The sequence below is a fragment of the Ranitomeya imitator genome, chromosome 4 (assembly GCF_032444005.1).
Source record: "Ranitomeya imitator isolate aRanImi1 chromosome 4, aRanImi1.pri, whole genome shotgun sequence".
Classification (NCBI taxonomy): Eukaryota; Metazoa; Chordata; class Amphibia; order Anura; family Dendrobatidae; genus Ranitomeya; species Ranitomeya imitator.
Genome location: NC_091285.1, coordinates 720,270,772 through 720,290,653, shown reverse-complemented (window position 1 = coordinate 720,290,653; position 19,882 = coordinate 720,270,772). Strand labels below are relative to the sequence as shown.

At 57.2% G+C, this 19,882-nt stretch overlaps 1 protein-coding gene and 1 non-coding gene across 2 annotated transcripts; both read left to right on the top strand.

The window, feature by feature from the left end:
- The first annotated feature begins 1,413 nt into the window (after positions 1-1,413).
- EIF4A1 (eukaryotic translation initiation factor 4A1) lies at positions 1,414-19,439 on the top strand. Its single transcript, XM_069767576.1, has 11 exons — positions 1,414-1,518; positions 13,608-13,656; positions 13,737-13,869; positions 13,953-14,092; positions 14,173-14,341; positions 16,383-16,492; positions 16,771-16,914; positions 17,205-17,342; positions 17,542-17,631; positions 17,718-17,797; positions 18,861-19,439. Exons 1-11 carry the CDS (start codon positions 1,496-1,498, stop codon positions 19,003-19,005), a joined length of 1,221 nt encoding a protein of 406 aa, XP_069623677.1. The 5' UTR covers positions 1,414-1,495; the 3' UTR covers positions 19,006-19,439.
- Positions 16,567-16,705, top strand: LOC138677762 (small nucleolar RNA SNORD10). The gene has a single exon (XR_011321156.1). It is a non-coding gene; the product is annotated as a small nucleolar RNA SNORD10 (small nucleolar RNA).
- Positions 19,440-19,882: the final 443 nt, after the last annotated feature.

The window sequence follows — 19,882 nt, the reverse complement described above, 5'->3', positions numbered from 1 at the left end:
CACACACGCGGAGCCCCTCGTCCTTCGCTCCGGCCCTCACACACGCGGAGCCCCTCGTTCCCCCCCGCTCCGGCCCTCACACACGCGGAGCACCTCGTTCCCCCCGCTCCGGCCCTCACACACGCGGAGCCCCTCGTCCCCCCCGCTCCGGCCCTCACACACGCGGAGCCCCTCGTCCTTCCGCTCCGGCCCTCACACACGCGGAGCCCCTCGTCCTTCCGCTCCGGCCCTCAGACACGCGGAGCCCCTCGTCCTTCGCTCCGGCCCTCACACACGCGGAGCCCCTCGTTCCCCCCCGCTCCGGCCCTCACACACGCGGAGCCCCTCGTCCTTCCGCTCCGGCCCTCACACACGCGGAGCCCCTCGTTCCCCCCGCTCCGGCCCTCACACACGCGGAGCCCCTCGTTCCCCCCGCTCCGGCCCTCACACACGCGGAGCCCCTCGTCCCCCCGCTCCGGCCCTCACACACGCGGAGCCCCTCGTCCTTCCGCTCCGGCCCTCACACACGCGGAGCCCCTCGTTCCCCCCGCTCCGGCCCTCACACACGCGGAGCCCCTCGTTCCCCCCCGCTCCGGCCCTCACACACGCGGAGCCCCTCGTCCCCCGCTCCGGCCCTCACACACGCGGAGCCCCTCGTTCCCCCCGCTCCGGCCCTCACACACGCGGAGCCCCTCGTTCCCCCCGCTCCGGCCCTCACACACGCGGAGCCCCTCGTTCCCCCCGCTCCGGCCCTCACACACGCGGAGCCCCTCGTTCCCCCCGCTCCGGCCCTCACACACGCGGAGCCCCTCATCCCCCGCTCCGGCCCTCACACACGCGGAGCCCCTCGTCCCCCCCCCCGGCCCTCACACACGCGGAGCCCCTCCGCCATATACTCTTGGTAAAGCTTGGCCCTATATGATGGGGGTGATAGTTTGGGGCTGAGGAGATAATGGAGACGCAGGAGTGAACTGCGCCGGTCACCGGGAGGCGGCGGACTCGGGGATAACGTTACTCCCGGTGGCGCACAAACACTTCTCGGTATTGCGGCTTCCTGGACGAACACATGGGCGGGAGAGCTCGGAGCCGCCGTAGCCAATCAGACGCCGAAATCACAGTTGTGAGAGGAATGTAAACCAATCAGACGAGGCGCAGTATTGAGCGACAGTGGAATGGTCCAATGAACGACCGAGCTCCTAGGCGGGTGTCGTAAGAGCCGGTCATCTGCCGACTTCCCCCAATAATTTCCGACCTGAGCAAAATGGGGTGGAGCGATGAAACGATAGAATGCATAAGAATGCGTCACGAGGGAGGGCGGAGCGTATCCATCCCGGTGACCAATAGTCCTTCGAGCCGGCTCGTCTTTGGGCGGTACACACTTTAAGCCACCAATCACGGTGAAGCCGGTTGGCCCCGCCTCAGGAAAGTCCAAGCCAATAGTAGCGCGGAGAGGCGGGGACAGGGGAGCAGTATATAAAAGGCGTTCGCCGGCTCTGGGAAGCTTCCGTACTGAAGAATGTCTGCGAGCTACGATAACCGGTGAGTGGAGCGCTCGGCCCCGGCCTCACCCTCCCGGCCTAGGCCTCACCCCCCGCGGGCCGCACTGCGGCTTCCCTGGCATCTCCCCCGCATGTGAGCGGCCGCCGTGCTGCGCTGGGACCTCGGGTACCGGCCGCCGTCCTCTCCTCACCCCCCGGAGCCGCACACGGACGAGCCGCCGCCAGAGAGCGCGGTCCTGCCCGGAGTCACGGCGGCCTCCGCCCGTCTGCACGTGGCCGCGTCCGCAGGAGAAGGCGGGGGGAGGGGAGACGACAAGATGGCGGCCGCTCCGAGGGCGAAGAGCTTCCCTCTAAGATGGCGGCCACTTCCGGTGCTGCACGTGGCCCCGGGGAGGAGGCAGCGAGGGAGGGGGAGCGGGACCGGGGGTCTGCGGCGGAAGTGACCGGTGTGCGGCCGTGTGACCTCACTGCGCGGTGCCGCATCGTGTGTACCTGAGTATGGGGGGCGGCGGGGCCCGAGTACAGGGGGGGGCGGCGGGACCTGTACTGAATATAGTGGAGGCACAGTATGGGGGGCGGCGGGGCCTGTACTGACTATAGTGGAGGCACAGTATGGGGGGCGGCGGGGCCTGTACTGACTATAGGGGGGGCACAGTATGGGGGGCGGCGGGGCCTGTACTGAATATAGTGGAGGCACAGTATGGGGGGCGGCGGGGTCCGAGTATGGGGGGCGGCGGGACCTGTACTGAATATAGTGGAGGCACAGTATGGGGGGCGGCGGGGTCCGAGTATGGGGGGCGGCGGGGCCTGTACTGACTATAGGGGAGGCACAGTATGGGGGGCGGCGGGACCTGTACTGAATATAGTGGAGGCACAGTATGGGGGGCGGCGGGGCCTGTACTGACTATAGTGGAGGCACAGTATGGGGGGCGGCGGGGCCTGTACTGAATATAGTGGAGGCACAGTATGGGGGGCGGCGGGGTCCGAGTATGGGGGGCGGCGGGGCCTGTACTGACTATAGGGGAGGCACAGTATGGGGGGCGGCGGGACCTGTACTGAATATAGTGGAGGCACAGTATGGGGGGCGGCGGGGTCTGTACTGACTATAGGGGGGGCACAGTATGGGGGGCGGCGGTGCCTGTACTGACTATAGTGGAGGCACAGTATGGGGGGCGGCGGGGCCTGTACTGAATATAGTGGAGGCACAGTATGGGGGGCGGCGGGGCCTGTACTGACTATAGTGGAGGCACAGTATGGGGGGCGGCGGGGCCTGTAGTGACTATAGTGGAGGCACAGTATGGGGGGCGGCGGGGCCCGAGTATGGGGGGCGGCGGGACCTGTACTGAATATAGTGGAGGCACAGTATGGGGGGCGGCGGGGCCTGTACTGACTATAGGGGGGGCACAGTATGGGGGGCGGCAGGGCCCGAGTATGGGGGGCGGCGGGGCCCGAGTACAGGGGGGGGGCGGCGGGGCCCGAGTACAGGGGGGGGCGGCCTGGCCCGAGTACAGGGGGGGGCGGCGGGACCTGTACTGAATATAGTGGAGGCACAGTATGGGGGGCGGCGGGGCCTGTACTGACTATAGGGGGGGCACAGTATGGGGGGCGGCAGGGCCCGAGTATGGGGGGGGGGGCGGCGGGACCTGTACTGAATATAGTAGAGGCACAGTATAATCTTTATTTTTATATAGCGCTAACATATTCCGCAGCGCTTTACAGTATGGGGGGCGGCGGGGCCTGTACTGAATATAGTGGAGGCACAGTATGGGGGGCGGCGGGGCCTGTACTGACTATAGTAGAGGCACAGTATGGGGGGCGGCGGGGCCTGTACTGACTATAGGGGGGGCACAGTATGGGGGTCTGCGGCGGAAGTGACCGGTGTGCGGCCGTGTGACCTCACTGCGCGGTGCCGCATCGTGTGTACCTGACTATGGGGCGGCGGGGCCCGAGTATGGGGGGCGGCGGGGCCTGTACTGAATATAATGGAGGCACAGTATGGGGGGCGGCGGGGCCTGTACGGAGTGTATGGGGGGAGGCACAGTATGGGGGGCGGCGGGGTCCGAGTACAGGGGGGGGGCGGCGGGACCTGTACTGAATATAGTAGAGGCACAGTATGGGGGGCGTCGGGGCCTGTACTGAATATAGTGGAGGCACAGTATGGGGGGCGGCGGGGCCTGTACTGAATATAATGGAGGCACAGTATGGGGGGCGGCGAGGCCTGTACTGACTATAGGGGAGGCACAGTATGGGGGGCGGCGGGGCCTTACTGAATATAGTGGAGGCACAGTATGGGGGGCGGCGGGGCCTTACTGAATATAGTGGAGGCACAGTATGGGGGGCGGCGGGGCCTTACTGAATATAGTGGAGGCACAGTATGGGGGGTGGCAGGGCCTGTACAGAGTGTATGGGGGGAGGCACAGTATGGGGGGCGGCGGGGCCTGTACTGACTATAGTGGAGGCCCGAGTATGGGGGGCGGCGGGGCCTGTACTGAATATAGTGGAGGCACAGTATGGGGGGTGGCAGGGCCTGAGTATGGGGGGCGGCGGGGCCTGTACTGAATATAGTGGAGGCACAGTATGGGGGGCGGCGGGGCCTGTACTGACTATAGGGGAGGCACAGTATGGGGGACGGCGGGGGCTTACTGAATATAGTGGAGGCACAGTATGGGGGCTGGCGGGGCCTGTACAGAGTGTATGGGGGGAGGCACAGTATGGGGGGCGGCGGGGCCTGTACTGACTATAGTGGAGGCCCGAGTATGGGGGGCGGCGGGGCCTGTACTGAATATAGTGAAGGCACAGTATGTGGGGTGGCAGGGCCTGAGTATGGGGGGCGGCGGGGCCTGTACTGAATATAGTGGAGGCACAGTATGGGGGGTGGCAGGGCCTGAGTATGGGGGGCGGCGGGGCCTGTACTGAATATAGTGGAGGCACAGTATGGGGGGCGGCGAGGCCTGTACTGACTATAGGGGAGGCACAGTATGGGGGGCGGCGGGGCCTTACTGAATATAGTGGAGGCACAGTATGGGGGGCGGCGGGGCCTGTACTGAATATAGTGGAGGCACAGTATGGGGGGCGGCGGGGCCTGTACTGAATATAGTGGAGGCACAGTATGGGGGGCGGCGGGGCCTGTACTGAATATAGTGGAGGCACAGTATGGGGGGCGGCGGGGCCTGTACTGAATATAGTGGAGGCACAGTATGGGGGGCGGCGGGGCCTGTACTGAATATAGTGGAGGCACAGTATGGGGGGTGGCGGGGCCTGTACTGAATATAGTGGAGGCACAGTATGGGGGGCGGCGGGGCCTGTACTGAATATAGTGGAGGCACAGTATGGGGGGCGGCGGGGCCTGTACTGAATATAGTGGAGGCACAGTATGGGGGGGCGGCGGGGCCTGTACTGAATATAGTGGAGGCACAGTATGGGGGGGCGGCGGGGCCTGTACTGAATATAGTGGAGGCACAGTATGGGGGGCGGCGGGGCCTGTACGGAATATAGTGGAGGCACAGTATGGGGGGCGGCGGGGCCTGTACTGAATATAGTGGAGGCACAGTATGGGGGGCGGCGGGGCCTGTACTGAATATAGTGGAGGCACAGTATGGGGGGTGGCAGGGCCTGAGTATGGGGGGCGGCGGGGCCTGTACTGAATATAATGGAGGCACAGTATGGGGGGCGGCGGGGCCTGTACGGAGTGTATGGGGGGAGGCACAGTATGGGGGGAGGCGGGGCCTGTACTGAATATAGTGGAGGCACAGTATGGGGGGTGGCGGGGCCTGTACTGAATATAGTGGAGGCACAGTATGGGGGGTGGCAGGGCCTGAGTATGGGGGGCGGCGGGGCCTGTACTGAATATAATGGAGGCACAGTATGGGGGGCGGCGAGGCCTGTACTGACTATAGGGGAGGCACAGTATGGGGGGCGGCGGGGCCTTACTGAATATAGTGGAGGCACAGTATGGGGGGCGGCGGGGCCTTACTGAATATAGTGGAGGCACAGTATGGGGGGCGGCGGGGCCTTACTGAATATAGTGGAGGCACAGTATGGGGGGTGGCAGGGCCTGTACAGAGTGTATGGGGGGAGGCACAGTATGGGGGGCGGCGGGGCCTGTACTGACTATAGTGGAGGCCCGAGTATGGGGGGCGGCGGGGCCTGTACTGAATATAGTGGAGGCACAGTATGGGGGGTGGCAGGGCCTGAGTATGGGGGGCGGCGGGGCCTGTACTGAATATAGTGGAGGCACAGTATGGGGGGCGGCGGGGCCTGTACTGAATATAATGGAGGTACAGTATGGGGGGCGGCGAGGCCTGTACTGACTATAGGGGAGGCACAGTATGGGGGACGGCGGGGGCTTACTGAATATAGTGGAGGCACAGTATGGGGGCTGGCGGGGCCTGTACAGAGTGTATGGGGGGCGGCGGGGCCTGTACTGACTATAGTGGAGGCCCGAGTATGGGGGGCGGCGGGGCCTGTACTGAATATAGTGAAGGCACAGTATGTGGGGTGGCAGGGCCTGAGTATGGGGGGCGGCGGGGCCTGTACTGAATATAGTGGAGGCACAGTATGGGGGGTGGCAGGGCCTGAGTATGGGGGGCGGCGGGGCCTGTACTGAATATAGTGGAGGCACAGTATGGGGGGCGGCGAGGCCTGTACTGACTATAGGGGAGGCACAGTATGGGGGGCGGCGGGGCCTTACTGAATATAGTGGAGGCACAGTATGGGGGGCGGCGGGGCCTGTACGGAGTGTATGGGGGGAGGCACAGTATGGGGGGTGGCGGGGCCTGTACTGACTATAGTGGAGGCACAGTATGGGGGACAGCGAGGCCTGTACTGACTATAGGGGAGGCACAGTATGGGGGGCGGCGGGGCCTGTACGGAGTGTATGGGGGGAGGCACAGTATGGGGGGTGGCGGGGCCTGTACTGACTATAGTGGAGGCACAGTATGGGGGACAGCGAGGCCTGTACTGAATATAGTGGAGGCACAGTATGGGGGGCGGCGGGGCCTGTACGGAGTGTATGGGGGGAGGCACAGTATGGGGGGTGGCGGGGCCTGTACTGACTATAGTGGAGGCACAGTATGGGGGACAGCGAGGCCTGTACTGACTATAGGGGAGGCACAGTATGGGGGGCGGCGGGGGCTTACTGAATATAGTGGAGGCACAGTATGGGGGCTGGCGGGGCCTGTACAGAGTGTATGGGGGGAGGCACAGTATGGGGGGCGGCGGGGGCTTACTGAATATAGTGGAGGCACAGTATGGGGGGTGGCAGGGCCTGTACAGAGTGTATGGGGGGAGGCACAGTATGGGGGGCGGCGGGGCCTGTACTGACTATAGTGGAGGCCCGAGTATGGGGGGCGGCGGGGCCTGTACTGAATATAGTGGAGGCACAGTATGGGGGGTGGCAGGGCCTGAGTATGGGGGGCGGCGGGGCCTGTACTGAATATAGTGGAGGCACAGTATGGGGGGCGGCGGGGCCTGTACTGAATATAATGGAGGTACAGTATGGGGGGCGGCGAGGCCTGTACTGACTATAGGGGAGGCACAGTATGGGGGACGGCGGGGGCTTACTGAATATAGTGGAGGCACAGTATGGGGGCTGGCGGGGCCTGTACAGAGTGTATGGGGGGAGGCACAGTATGGGGGGCGGCGGGGCCTGTACTGACTATAGTGGAGGCCCGAGTATGGGGGGCGGCGGGGCCTGTACTGAATATAGTGAAGGCACAGTATGTGGGGTGGCAGGGCCTGAGTATGGGGGGCGGCGGGGCCTGTACTGAATATAGTGGAGGCACAGTATGGGGGGTGGCAGGGCCTGAGTATGGGGGGCGGCGGGGCCTGTACTGAATATAGTGGAGGCACAGTATGGGGGGCGGCGAGGCCTGTACTGACTATAGGGGAGGCACAGTATGGGGGGCGGCGGGGCCTTACTGAATATAGTGGAGGCACAGTATGGGGGGCGGCGGGGCCTGTACGGAGTGTATGGGGGGAGGCACAGTATGGGGGGGGGCGGGGCCTGTACTGACTATAGTGGAGGCACAGTATGGGGGACAGCGAGGCCTGTACTGACTATAGGGGAGGCACAGTATGGGGGGCGGCGGGGCCTGTACGGAGTGTATGGGGGGAGGCACAGTATGGGGGGTGGCGGGGCCTGTACTGACTATAGTGGAGGCACAGTATGGGGGACAGCGAGGCCTGTACTGACTATAGGGGAGGCACAGTATGGGGGGCGGCGGGGCCTGTACGGAGTGTATGGGGGGAGGCACAGTATGGGGGGTGGCGGGGCCTGTACTGACTATAGTGGAGGCACAGTATGGGGGACAGCGAGGCCTGTACTGAATATAGTGGAGGCACAGTATGGGGGGCGGCGGGGCCTGTACGGAGTGTATGGGGGGAGGCACAGTATGGGGGGTGGCGGGGCCTGTACTGACTATAGTGGAGGCACAGTATGGGGGACAGCGAGGCCTGTACTGACTATAGGGGAGGCACAGTATGGGGGGCGGCGGGGCCTGTACGGAGTGTATGGGGGGAGGCACAGTATGGGGGGTGGCGGGGCCTGTACTGACTATAGTGGAGGCACAGTATGGGGGACAGCGAGGCCTGTACTGACTATAGGGGAGGCACAGTATGGGGGGCGGCGGGGCCTGTACTGACTATAGTGGAGGCACAGTATGGGGGACAGCGAGGCCTGTACTGAATATAGTGGAGGCACAGTATGGGGGGCGGCGGGGCCTTACTGAATATAGTGGAGGCACAGTATGGGGGGCGGCGGGGCCTTACTGAATATAGTGGAGGCACAGTATGGGGGGCCGCGGGGCCTGTACGGAGTGTATGGGGGAGGCACAGTATGGGGGGTGGCGGGGCCTGTACTGAATATAGTGGAGGCCCGAGTATGGGGGGCAGCGGGGCCTGTACTGAATATAGTGGAGGCACAGTATGGGGGGCGGCGGGGCCTGTACTGAATATAGTGGAGGCACCGTATGGGGGGCGGCGGGGCCTGTACTGAATATAGTGGAGGCACAGTATGGGGGGCGGCGGGGCCTGTACTGAATATAGTGGAGGCACAGTATGGGGGGTGGCAGGGCCTGAGTATGGGGGGCGGCGGGGCCTGTACTGAATATAATGGGGGGCGGCGAGGCCTGTACTGACTATAGGGGAGGCACAGTATGGGGGGCGGCGGGGCCTTACTGAATATAGTGGAGGCACAGTATGGGGGGCGGCGGGGCCTTACTGAATATAGTGGAGGCACAGTATGGGGGGCGGCGGGGCCTGTACTGACTATAGTGGAGGCACAGTATGGGGGGGGCGGGGCCTGAGTATGGAGGGCGGCGAGACCTGTACTGAATATAGTGATAGTGGAGGCACAGTATGGGGGGCGGCGGGGCTTGTACTGAATATAATGGAGGCACAGTATGGGGGGCGGCGGGGCCTGTGCTGACTATAGGGGAGGCACAATCGTATATACTGCCCCGTAATCTACCTCCCCCAATCGTATATACTGCCCCGTAATCTACCTCCCCCCAATCGTATATAGTGCCCCGTAATCTACCTCCCCCTAATCATATATTCTGCCCTGTAATCTACCTCCCCCTAATCGTATATACTGCCCTGTAATATATCCCCTAATCGTATATACTGCCCTGTAATCTACCTCCCCCAATCGTATATACTGCTCCGTAATCTACCTCCCCCAATCGTATATACTGCTCCGTAATCTACCTCCCCCAATCGTATATACTGCCCCGTAATCTACCTCCCCCAATCGTATATACTGCCCCGTAATCTACCTCCCCCCAATCGTATATACTGCCCCGTAATCTACCTCCCCCAAATGGTATATACTGCCCCGTAATCTACCTCCCCCAAATGGTATATACTGCCCCGTAATCTACCTCCCCCTAATCGTATATAGTGCCCCGTAATCTACCTCCCCCTAATCATATATACTGCCCTGTAATCTACCTCCCCCTAATCGTATATTCTGCCCTGTAATATATCCCCTAATCGTATATACTGCCCTGTAATCTACCTCCCCCAATCGTATATACTGCTCCGTAATCTACCTCCCCCAATCGTATATACTGCTCCGTAATCTACCTCCCCCAATCGTATATACTGCTCCGTAATCTACCTCCCCCAATCGTATATACTGCCCCGTAATCTACCTCCCCCATCGCATATACTGCCCCGTAATCTGCCTCCCCCCAATCGTATATACTGCTCCGTAATCTGCCTCCCCCCAATCGTATATACTGCTCCGTAATCTGCCTCCCCCCAATCGTATATACTGCCCCGTAATCTACCTCCCCCCAATCATTCTGCTTCAAAGAATGAAGCAGAGCTGAGAAAGCTAGCACCTCCCACATCACAGCAGACTCCGCCCACATCACAGCAGACCCCACCCACATCACAGCTGATTACATAGCAGCAGAAGCCTGCTGACAGGTTCCCTATTAAGTTTTGAGGGGTGTTTAAGTTTTAGCATGGCCATGAAGCGTATTACTGATTAATATGTACAAGATCAGAACCAGTGTCACTGACAACAGTACAGCACTAGAACCACAATCAGTACATGAATGCATCACCAGAACCACTGTGAGTACATGAATGCAGCGCCAAACAATAGTACAGTAATGTCAGGTCAGTCCCATGTACAATTGTATCACATGAACCTAGAAGTCCAAGTGTGTCATTAACAATAGTGTGGAGATGCTGGGGGTTGTTGCCGGCCACCAACAGACTGCTAACCATAGCACAGGTGACACAGGCAGGGTGACTTGTGGTGACTTCATGCGCAGAGCAGGTGTCTTCAGCAGCGCTTCCCAACGTGGTGCCCTTAACCCCTTCAAGTCGCAGCCATTTTCCACTTTTTCGCTCCCCTCCTTCCCAGAACCATAACTTTTTTTATTTTTCCATCAATATGGCCTTGTGAGGGCCTGTTTTTTGCGGGACAAGTTGTACTTTTGAACATCATTGGTTTTACCATGTCGTGTACTAGAAAATAGGAAAAAAATTCCAAGTGCGGTGAAATTGCAAAAAAGGTGCAATCCCACACTTGTTTTGCGTTTGGCTGTTTTGCTAGGTTCACTAAATGCTAAAACTGAGCTGACATTATGCAGATCATTATGAGTTCATAGACACCAGACATGTCTAGGTTACGTTTTATCAAAGTGGTTAAAAAAAATTCCAAACTTTGCTAAAAATAAAAAAAAAATTTTTATAGATTTTTTATAGATTGGGCAATTCTGAACGCGGCGATACCAAATATGTGTAGGTTTGATCTTAATTTGGAATGGGACGAAAGGGGGGTGATTTAAACTTACCTTTAAATTTTTTTCATATTTTTTTAAACTTTTTTTTTTTTTTTACTTTTTCAATGCTTCAACAGCCTCCATGGGAGGCTAGAAGCTGGCATACCTGATCGCCTCTGCTACATAGCAGCGATCATCAGATCGCTCCTATGTAGCTGAATTGCAGGCTTGCTATGAGCGCCGACCACAGGGTGGCGCTCACAGCAGGCCGGCATCAGTAACCATAGAGGTCTCAAGGACCTCTATGGTTACTATCCTGATGCATCGCTGACCCCCGATCATGTGACGGGGGTCGGCGATGCGCTCGTTTCCGTCCAGAAGCGCCGGTTAAATGCCGTTGTCCGTGTTTGACAGCAGCATTTAACTAGTTAATAGCGGCGGGTGGATCGCGATTTCACCCGCCGCTAATGCAGGCCCATGCCAGCTGACAAATCTCTGCTTTGAGGTGGGCTCAGCGCCGGAGTCCTCCATCAAAGCAGGGGACCCGACCTCTGCAGTAATAGTACGGCGGAGGTCGGGAAGGGGTCAAATCGCGGGTTTAAAGGTGTTTTTCTCACAAACAATAGTAGTTCCTGTGCCAAGATAATGTTATAACTGAGCCCCTGCTGTACTGTGTAATGGTCGTGTCTGACCGTACAGGAACATGGTCTGATCGTCCCACAGCTCCTGTGTCGACAGACATCACTGCTGGGATCACCGCTGACTCTTCTTGTGAGAACACTTCACAGCCTGTTCTACTTTACAGCCATGATCACAAATGATCCTTTTAAAGCGACTGTCGCCCCTTCCAGCCGTTATAAACTAAGGCTACTTTCACACTAGCGTCAGAATCTCCCCGTCGCAATGCGTTGGGTAGAGATTCCGACGCTGGCGTTTAACGCACTGCACAGCGGAGGCAGCGGATGCATTTCTCCGGCGCATCCGCTGCCCCATTGTGAGGTGCGGGGAGGTGGGGGCGGAGTTCCAGCCGCACATGCGCGGTCGGAAAAAGCGGTCCGTCAGGAGCAAAAGTTACATGTAGCGTTTTTGCTCCCGACAGTCCGCCAAAGCACGACGCATCCGTCGCTAGTGTGAAAGTAGCCTGAGACGTCCAGAGCTCACTGCGCCTGCCTCAGCCAGTACTAAACAGCGCAGGCGCCGGATTTGATTGGAAAACGGCGCAAAGAAGTGGGGTTAAGACCTGCCTCCGGGACTAAAGACAGGTATTTTGGCGAAATTATAAAACGCTTTATTTTGGCTTTAACTGCACCAATAACTAAAAGATCCACCTTGTCAGAATGCAGCATTACTGCTGTACAAGGTGGCTCTTTTAGTTTCTAACGGCTGGAGGGGGTGACAGTCCCTTTAAGTCCTGTTATTTTTTTTATTTTTCTCCCTGCCCAGGAGATGTACGGTCAGATACGACCATTACACAGCAGGGGCACATTTATAAGATTATCTCGGCACAGGGACATTTCATTTCACATCCAATTGTGGATATTATTCCAAGATCTTTTGACCAAAATTAAGTTTGTTCGTGGGAAACCCCTTTAATGATCCTAAATTTTAAAAAAAATCTCCCATGCTGCACCCTTTGAGTAATTGCTCCTCACTGTGCGTCCTGCAAAAATCTCTCATCACTCCCCTTCATAATATCCCCATGCTGGCCCCCTCTGTATTGTGCCCCCTCCCCTGCGCATGCTGGCCTTCTGTATTGTACCCCCTCCCTGTGCTGGCCCCCTGTATTGTGCCCCCTCCCCTACGCATGCTGGCCTTCTGTATTGTGCCCCCTCCCCTGCGCATGCTGGCCTTCTGTATTGTGCCCCCTCCCCTGCGCATGCTGGCCTTCTGTATTGTGCCCCCTCCCCTGCGCATGCTGGCCTTCTGTATTGTGCCCCCTCCCCTGCGCATGCTGGCCTTCTGTATTGTGCCCCCTCCCCTGCGCATGCTGGCCTTCTGTATTGTACCCCCTCCCTGTGCTGGCCCCCTGTATTGTGCCCCCTCCCCTACGCATGCTGGCCTTCTATATTGTGCCCCCTCCCCTGCGCATGCTGGCCTTCTGTATTGTGCCCCCTCCCCTGCGCATGCTGGCCTTCTGTATTGTGCCCCCTCCCCTGCGCATGCTGGCCTTCTGTATTGTGCCCCCTCCCCTGCGCATGCTGGCCTTCTGTATTGTGCCCCCTCCCCTGCGCATGCTGGCCTTCTGTATTGTGCCCCCTCCCCTGCGCATGCTGGCCTTCTGTATTGTGCCCCCTCCCCTGCGCATGCTGGCCTTCTGTATTGTGCCCCCTCCCCTGCGCATGCTGGCCTTCTGTATTGTGCCCCCTCCCCTGCGCATGCTGGCCTTCTGTATTGTGCCCCCTCCCTGTGCTGGCCCCCTGTATTGTGCCCCTCCCCTGCGCATGCTGGCCTTCTGGATTGTGCCCCCTCCCCTGCGCATGCTGGCCTTCTGGATTGTGCCCCCTCCCCTGCGCATGCTGGCCCCCTGTATTGTGCCCCCTCCCCTGGGAGCCCGGCAGCTCAGTTTGAGGCTGATATGGGTGACCCCTCTGTTCGTACCTGGGTGCTGTTTAGCGGGGGGCTCAGGCTCCTGAGTTTGAACCGACTGCTGGCATAATGCCTGCAGGGTCTTTAGTCATCCTGGCATGTCCCTGTGAGGCTTGTGGGGGTGCAGTTTTTAGCTGTGGGTTCTGTGTATTGGGGCGAGGGGCTGTCCTGACCGCTGACATCATGGGAGTCACTATGGGGGTCCTGTGGTGTGTGTGGCCGGGTCATGTGCACTGGTAACGGGGGTCCTGCGCGGGCTCTGGTTCATCCCCCTGAGTTGCTGACTCTTCTCTCTTTTCCCCAGATCCAGAGACAATGGCCCCGAGGGCATGGAGCCTGATGGCATCATTGAGGTGGGTGCCCCTCCTGCCGGCTTCCCGGTAACCCCTGCTATGCCGGGCCCCAGTGTAACGCCTTTTTTACCTCCCTGCAGAGTAACTGGAACGAGGTGGTGGACAGCTTTGATGACATGAACCTCTCGGAGTCGCTCCTGAGAGGAATCTATGCCTATGGTTTTGAGAAACCGTCTGCCATTCAGCAGCGCGCCATTCTACCTTGTATCAAGGGTGAGTGCAGTATAGAGGGCGCCGGACCCCACATCTGCTGGACCCCGTCATGCGGTGACATGACTGACTGTCTCATCTCGCAGGTTATGACGTTATTGCCCAAGCTCAGTCTGGGACTGGGAAAACGGCCACGTTTGCCATTTCAATCCTCCAGCAGGTCGAACTGGACATGAAGGCTACGCAAGCGCTGGTGCTGGCACCGACCAGAGAGTTGGCGCAGCAGGTAGGTGTCCTGACAGCTGCGGACGCTGGTGGTGTGGTGGTGCCCCCTGGCTGTCAGGTTACATCTGTGCTTCTCTCCAGATCCAGAAGGTGGTGATGGCTCTGGGCGACTACATGGGGGCTTCGTGCCACGCCTGCATCGGTGGCACCAACGTGCGGGCGGAAGTGCAGAAGCTGCAGTCCGAAGCCCCACACATCATTGTGGGCACACCAGGCAGAGTGTTCGACATGTTGAACAGGCGTTACCTCTGTGAGTATGCACCACCAGACCTCTGCTGCCCCCTGCTGTCACTGCTCTGCCCCCCACTGTTGGATCCTCCACTATCCCTACACTGTCACTCACCCCCACAGTCCTACACTCAATACCTTAATGTGACCTGTGATCAGCATTGTGCTCAGTGACTACAGGCGGTGTCAGGTCGGTGCCGTTATACTGATTACACTGACACTTGCTGATGAAATCCGTCTCGTGGTTGTTGTGGAATCTGGATTTTCAGTTTTGAGGTAATGTTTGTGGTGTGTGGGCGGGGTGTTCATGTGGTGCTCTGATTAGATGTGTATGGCTTCTGACAGGTCACTGACCCTTCAGATCCGCCCCCTAGTTTACATAATGAATACTTTATTTATTGGAAGAAAACCTCTGCAGGCGGTGACTTCACGGCAGCATAAAGGCATATGAAACGTTCGTGCATGTTCTTATTATCCATAAGTTCATTGCAAAAAACATAATTTTGTGCAGTAGCGGCTTCGGTGGTGATCCAGTCGCTGCTACGGTGGCGCCATCCTGCTAGAGAAAAAAAATTGCCTCCTTCAAGATGGCGCCGCTGTAGCATCTAAAGGATTACATACATATTATAGATGCGTTAGTGCTGCAGCGCCTGCCGAGGGGGCTTTTTTAACCCCTTAATGACACCCAATATATTTTTTTTCCTGACCTGAGATATAAGGATAGCCTCCCCATACAGGTGACAGTCCCGCAGCTGTCGGCTGTCCACTAGAGCCGACAACTTGCTGAATCAGCTAGGATCAGTGCTGGCACCGTCCATATGTTTAACCCCTTAGATGCTGCTGCCAATAGACTATATAAATGGTTCACAGTGTGGGGGCTTCCTATTTAACCCCATGGGCCCCCTGAGATCATGATTGTGTGGTGCTGATGTTTGCCGGCAATTCACGGCAAGGTATAATGGCTTTAGTCTCTGGGCTACAGCGGCCGCTTCAGAAGTGACCGACATTTAGGTGACGTAAATACATCTTTCTGTTATGCCATTTTACATTCCTGAAAATCACCTGAAGGGTTAATAAACAACCTAACGGTAGTTTTCAATATGTCGAGGGGTGCTGTTTATAAAATGGTGTCACTTTTGGGGTTTTCCAATATATAGGACCCCCAAAGTGACTTCAAACCTGGATAGGTCCCTAAAAAAAAAAAAAAAAAAAATTGTAAATCTCCTTGAAAAACATAAGGAATTACTGCTACATTGCTGAGAAAATTAAATAATTTACGAATGTCGCCGATGTAAAGCCGACATGAGGGAAATGTTCATGGTTTTCTGTGGGATGACTCTGGATTAAAGGGATAATCGTTCAAAGTTTGAAGATTGATGATTTTTTTTTTTCCATTTTTGTCACTTAATTTTTACTTATGTTTTGCATTTTATTAAAAAAAAAAAAATCAACCTAAACTTGCCATGATAAATTATAATGTGCCACAAAAAAACAAATCTCAGAATAACTTGGATTTGTTAAAGAATTGCAGAGTCGATACCACATAGTGACACTGGTCAGACTTTAAAAAAAGAAATCTGGCCCTGTCACTAAGGGATTAATATATAAATAGGGTGGGGGTCAGTGATTGGTCAGAAGCCAAACACATGAAGACCTCCCTCAAGGCCGCCCCGGAGCACGATGAAAATAAGGATTCCACAACAACCACAAGACTGATTTCATCACCAGGTATCAGTATAATGGCAACGACCCGACACTGTCTGTAGTTAATGTGCACAATCCTGATCACAGGGCACTTTAATACCCCCCTCGCCATCAGACCCTCCGCTGTCCCCCATCGTAATCTCTAATACTGCTACCCCCCGCCACTGGGCAAAGATGCGTCATGTGACGTGTGGTCTTATATCTGGCGGGGGCAGAGAGACCCCCATATTCATCCCAGCGCAGCTGTCGTGACTGTATGCTGGTTCATGCTATGGGTACAAGTCCTTCATCGCAGCCACCACCGGGGCTTCTGAGACTTGTAGTTCGCCAACATCCTAATTCTAGTGCTTTCTCCACAGCTCCCAAATACATTAAGATGTTTGTGCTGGACGAGGCAGACGAGATGTTGAGCCGAGGATTCAAGGATCAGATCTACGACATCTTCCAGAAGTTGAGCAGCAATGCTCAGGTGAGGCGGTAGGTGGGCAGTGCTGTCGGGCAGCATCGGCCGCTATAGTGTGCCACCGGCTGCCATAGTGTGCCAGTTCATGATGATATCCCATGCGTGTCATCTGAGGCCCGGGTCGCTCCGCTGCAGCGCTCTGCTCCTGCGTTCTGTGGGTCAGATGTCCTTGCAACAGAGGATCCTGGGAAATATGATCACACACTCCTATCTGAGACTGACGATCCAATGCTGCTATGGCCGCTGCCATATCTGCCCAGTGTAACGCCTGCCCTGTCCCCCAGGTGGTGCTGCTCTCTGCTACGATGCCCTCAGATGTACTGGAGGTTACCAAGAAGTTCATGAGGGACCCGATCCGCATCTTGGTGAAGAAGGAGGAGCTGACCCTGGAGGGCATCCGGCAGTTCTACGTCAACGTGGAGCGGGAGGTGAGTGCTCAGCAGAATGTGACACCGCCACCCCCGTCACTGGGCAAGGACGCGTCACGTGACGTGTGGTCTTATATCTGACGGGGGCAGATAGACCCCCATATTCATCCCAGTGCAGCTGTTGTGACTGTTGGCTGGTTCATGCTATGGGGACACTAATGCGCTGGGCCAAGACTCCAGAGGCTCAGCTGTTCAGGGTCAAGGCGCACCCGTCGTGGGCTCCCCTGTACAGGGTCAAGACCCACCAATCCCCTTCCCCCAGGGCTCACCTGTGCGGCTTGTCTCTGCAGGAGTGGAAGCTGGACACGCTGTGTGACTTGTACGAGACCCTAACCATCACACAAGCCGTCATCTTCATCAACACTCGCCGAAAGGTGGACTGGCTGACGGAGAAGATGCATGCCCGGGACTTCACGGTGTCTGCGCTGGTGAGTTGTTCTGCTGCTTGTAGTGCTCCCCAGTCACTGGGCAAGGGCTCGTCATGTGACGGCGTTCTTACATCTGGCAGGGGTAGATAAGTCACCCCATATTCATCCCAGCACAGTGGTTGTGACTGTGGCTGGTTCATGCTGTGGGGACATGGTCTGCCCATGTGGGTCACACTCTAATCCTCCTCTTCCTCCTCAGCATGGGGACATGGACCAAAAAGAGCGAGACGTGATCATGAGAGAGTTCCGGTCTGGCTCCAGCCGTGTCCTGATCACTACAGATCTCCTGGTAAGTGCTGGCCCTTGTCTCCTAGTCTTGTGCGGTGACTGCGCGGCACTGGTAAAGATCTCAAACTAATGCTGCTTTATGTGCAGGCCCGAGGGATCGACGTGCAGCAGGTTTCCCTGGTCATTAACTACGACTTGCCAACGAACAGAGAGAACTACATTCACAGGTCAGTCCGACGTCACCGTGTTCACTCTCTATGCGCAGCCCCCACATCTGCACCACCGCGTGTTCCCTCTGCACAGCCTCCACGTCCGCACCACCTTGTGATCCCTCTCTGCATAGCTTCCACATCTGCACCACTGCGTGTTCCCTCTGCGCAGCTTCCACGTCCGCACCACCTTGTGATCCCTCTCTGTGCAGCCTCCACGTCAAGCACCACCATGTGTTCCCTCTGTGCAGCCTCCACATCCAGCACCACCGTGTTCCCTCTGCGCAGCATCCATGTCCAGCATCACCACGTGTTCCCTCTCTGCGCAGCCTCCACATCCAGCATCACCATATGCATTCCCTCTGCGCAGCCTCCACGTCCAGCACCACATGTATTCCCTCTCTGCGCAGCCTCCACGTCCAGCACCATATGTATTCCCTCTCTGTGCAGCATCCACGTCCAGCACCACATGTATTCCCTCTGTGCAGTCTCCACATCCAGCACCACCGCGTGTTCCCTCTGCGCAGCCTCCACATTCAACACCACATGTAGTCCCCCCTCTGCGCAGTCTCCACGTCCAGCACCACATGTATTCCCTCTCTGCGCAGCCTCCACATCCATCACCATATGCCTTCCCTCTGTGCAGCCTCCATATCCAGCACATGTAGTCCTTCTGTGCAGCCTCCACGTCCAGCACCACATGTAGTCCCTCTCTGCGCAGCCTCCACGTCCAGCACCACATGTAGTCCCTCTCTGCGCAGCCTCCACGTCCAGCACCACATGTGGTCCCTCTCTGCGCAGCCTCCACGTCCAGCACCACATGTATTTCCCTCTGCGCAGCCTCCACGTCCAGCACCACATGTATTTCCCTCTGCGCAGCCTCCACGTCCAGCACCACATGTATTCCCTCTCTGCGCAGCCCCTATGCTGAGTGCAGAATGTAGACATGTGGTAGATGAATGGGCCATGCTCCACCGCGATTGTTGCTCTCCTGTAGCTTCTCGCAACTTAAACATGGCCGACACATCCCCAGTAACTGCCTTGCAGCCGTTCCGTACTCACTTCACACTTTCTCCTGCAGGATTGGCCGCGGAGGACGTTTCGGTAGGAAAGGAGTCGCGATAAACATGGTGACTGAAGAAGACAAGCGCACATTAAAAGACATAGAGACATTTTATAACACAACCATCGAAGAGATGCCGATGAACGTGGCTGATCTGATTTAGACCCATAAGGGGAGAAAAAGAAAAAAAACAGAAAAAAAAAGTATAATGAAAAATACAAAAAACAGTGCCTGCCCCTGATGTCAGGCCTCAGGACAGCGGGGGCAGGCAGCACACGGCGCCCCATCCCTGTATGCCATTAAATGATTTATATTCCTTTTTTGTTTGAAATAAATGTTATTTTGAGGTTTTTGTGGCCGTAAATCCTTGTACTCGTGTTTTCTTCCATAATAAAGTGAACACTAATCCTCCCTTATCTTTCCCACCAAATCAGTGGACCAAACAGACCCCCGCCCGCACCTCCCCATAAATTGGAACTCAATTTGGATATTTCCATTTTTTCTTTTTTTTACAAAAATTTTCCAAAAGAACCAATTGTTGGAAACTTTTATTTGCTCTGTATAGTATTTATTAAATAAAAGCCTGTTTTTGCAAAATAGTTTGTCTCGTGCTTTCCCCCCACCCCCACTGATCCCTACCCCCACCTTGGCCCTGTTAACCACCCCTCCCCCTCTTTCCTTTTAGTGCTGTTTTTGGTGGGAAATGGGTGAAGTGCTGACGCCGTGGTGGTGCAGATACTGATACTGCAGGCGGGACGTGGTCTCTGGCCGCAGGCTGTTATCAAGTGTTCGTCAGTGTCTGTGCACCTGCTACTGGCACTCATGAACTGACTAATCCACTGCTGTCATGTATCATGCCACAACCGTGGTGCTGCACTGAGCCCACACGTCAAAGGGAAGCTGACAGGTAGTGTGCGGCCAAAAGAGCCTGACCGCTCACCTGGGACGGCCACCATACAAGAGACTGCAGCGCATTGGTCAATGACGTTGGCACTGTGTGCCCAGACTTCCTTGCATCAAGGAGTGTTGCTGCAGGGCAC

Coding starts and splice junctions, on each gene's coding strand:
- EIF4A1 (XM_069767576.1), top strand. CDS start 1,496: ATGTCTGCGAGCTACGATAACCG. Junction 1,519..13,607: donor TCTGCGAGCTACGATAACCG/GTGAGTGGAGCG, acceptor TCTTTTCCCCAG/ATCCAGAGACAATGGCCCCG. Junction 13,870..13,952: donor CATTCTACCTTGTATCAAGG/GTGAGTGCAGTA, acceptor CTCATCTCGCAG/GTTATGACGTTATTGCCCAA.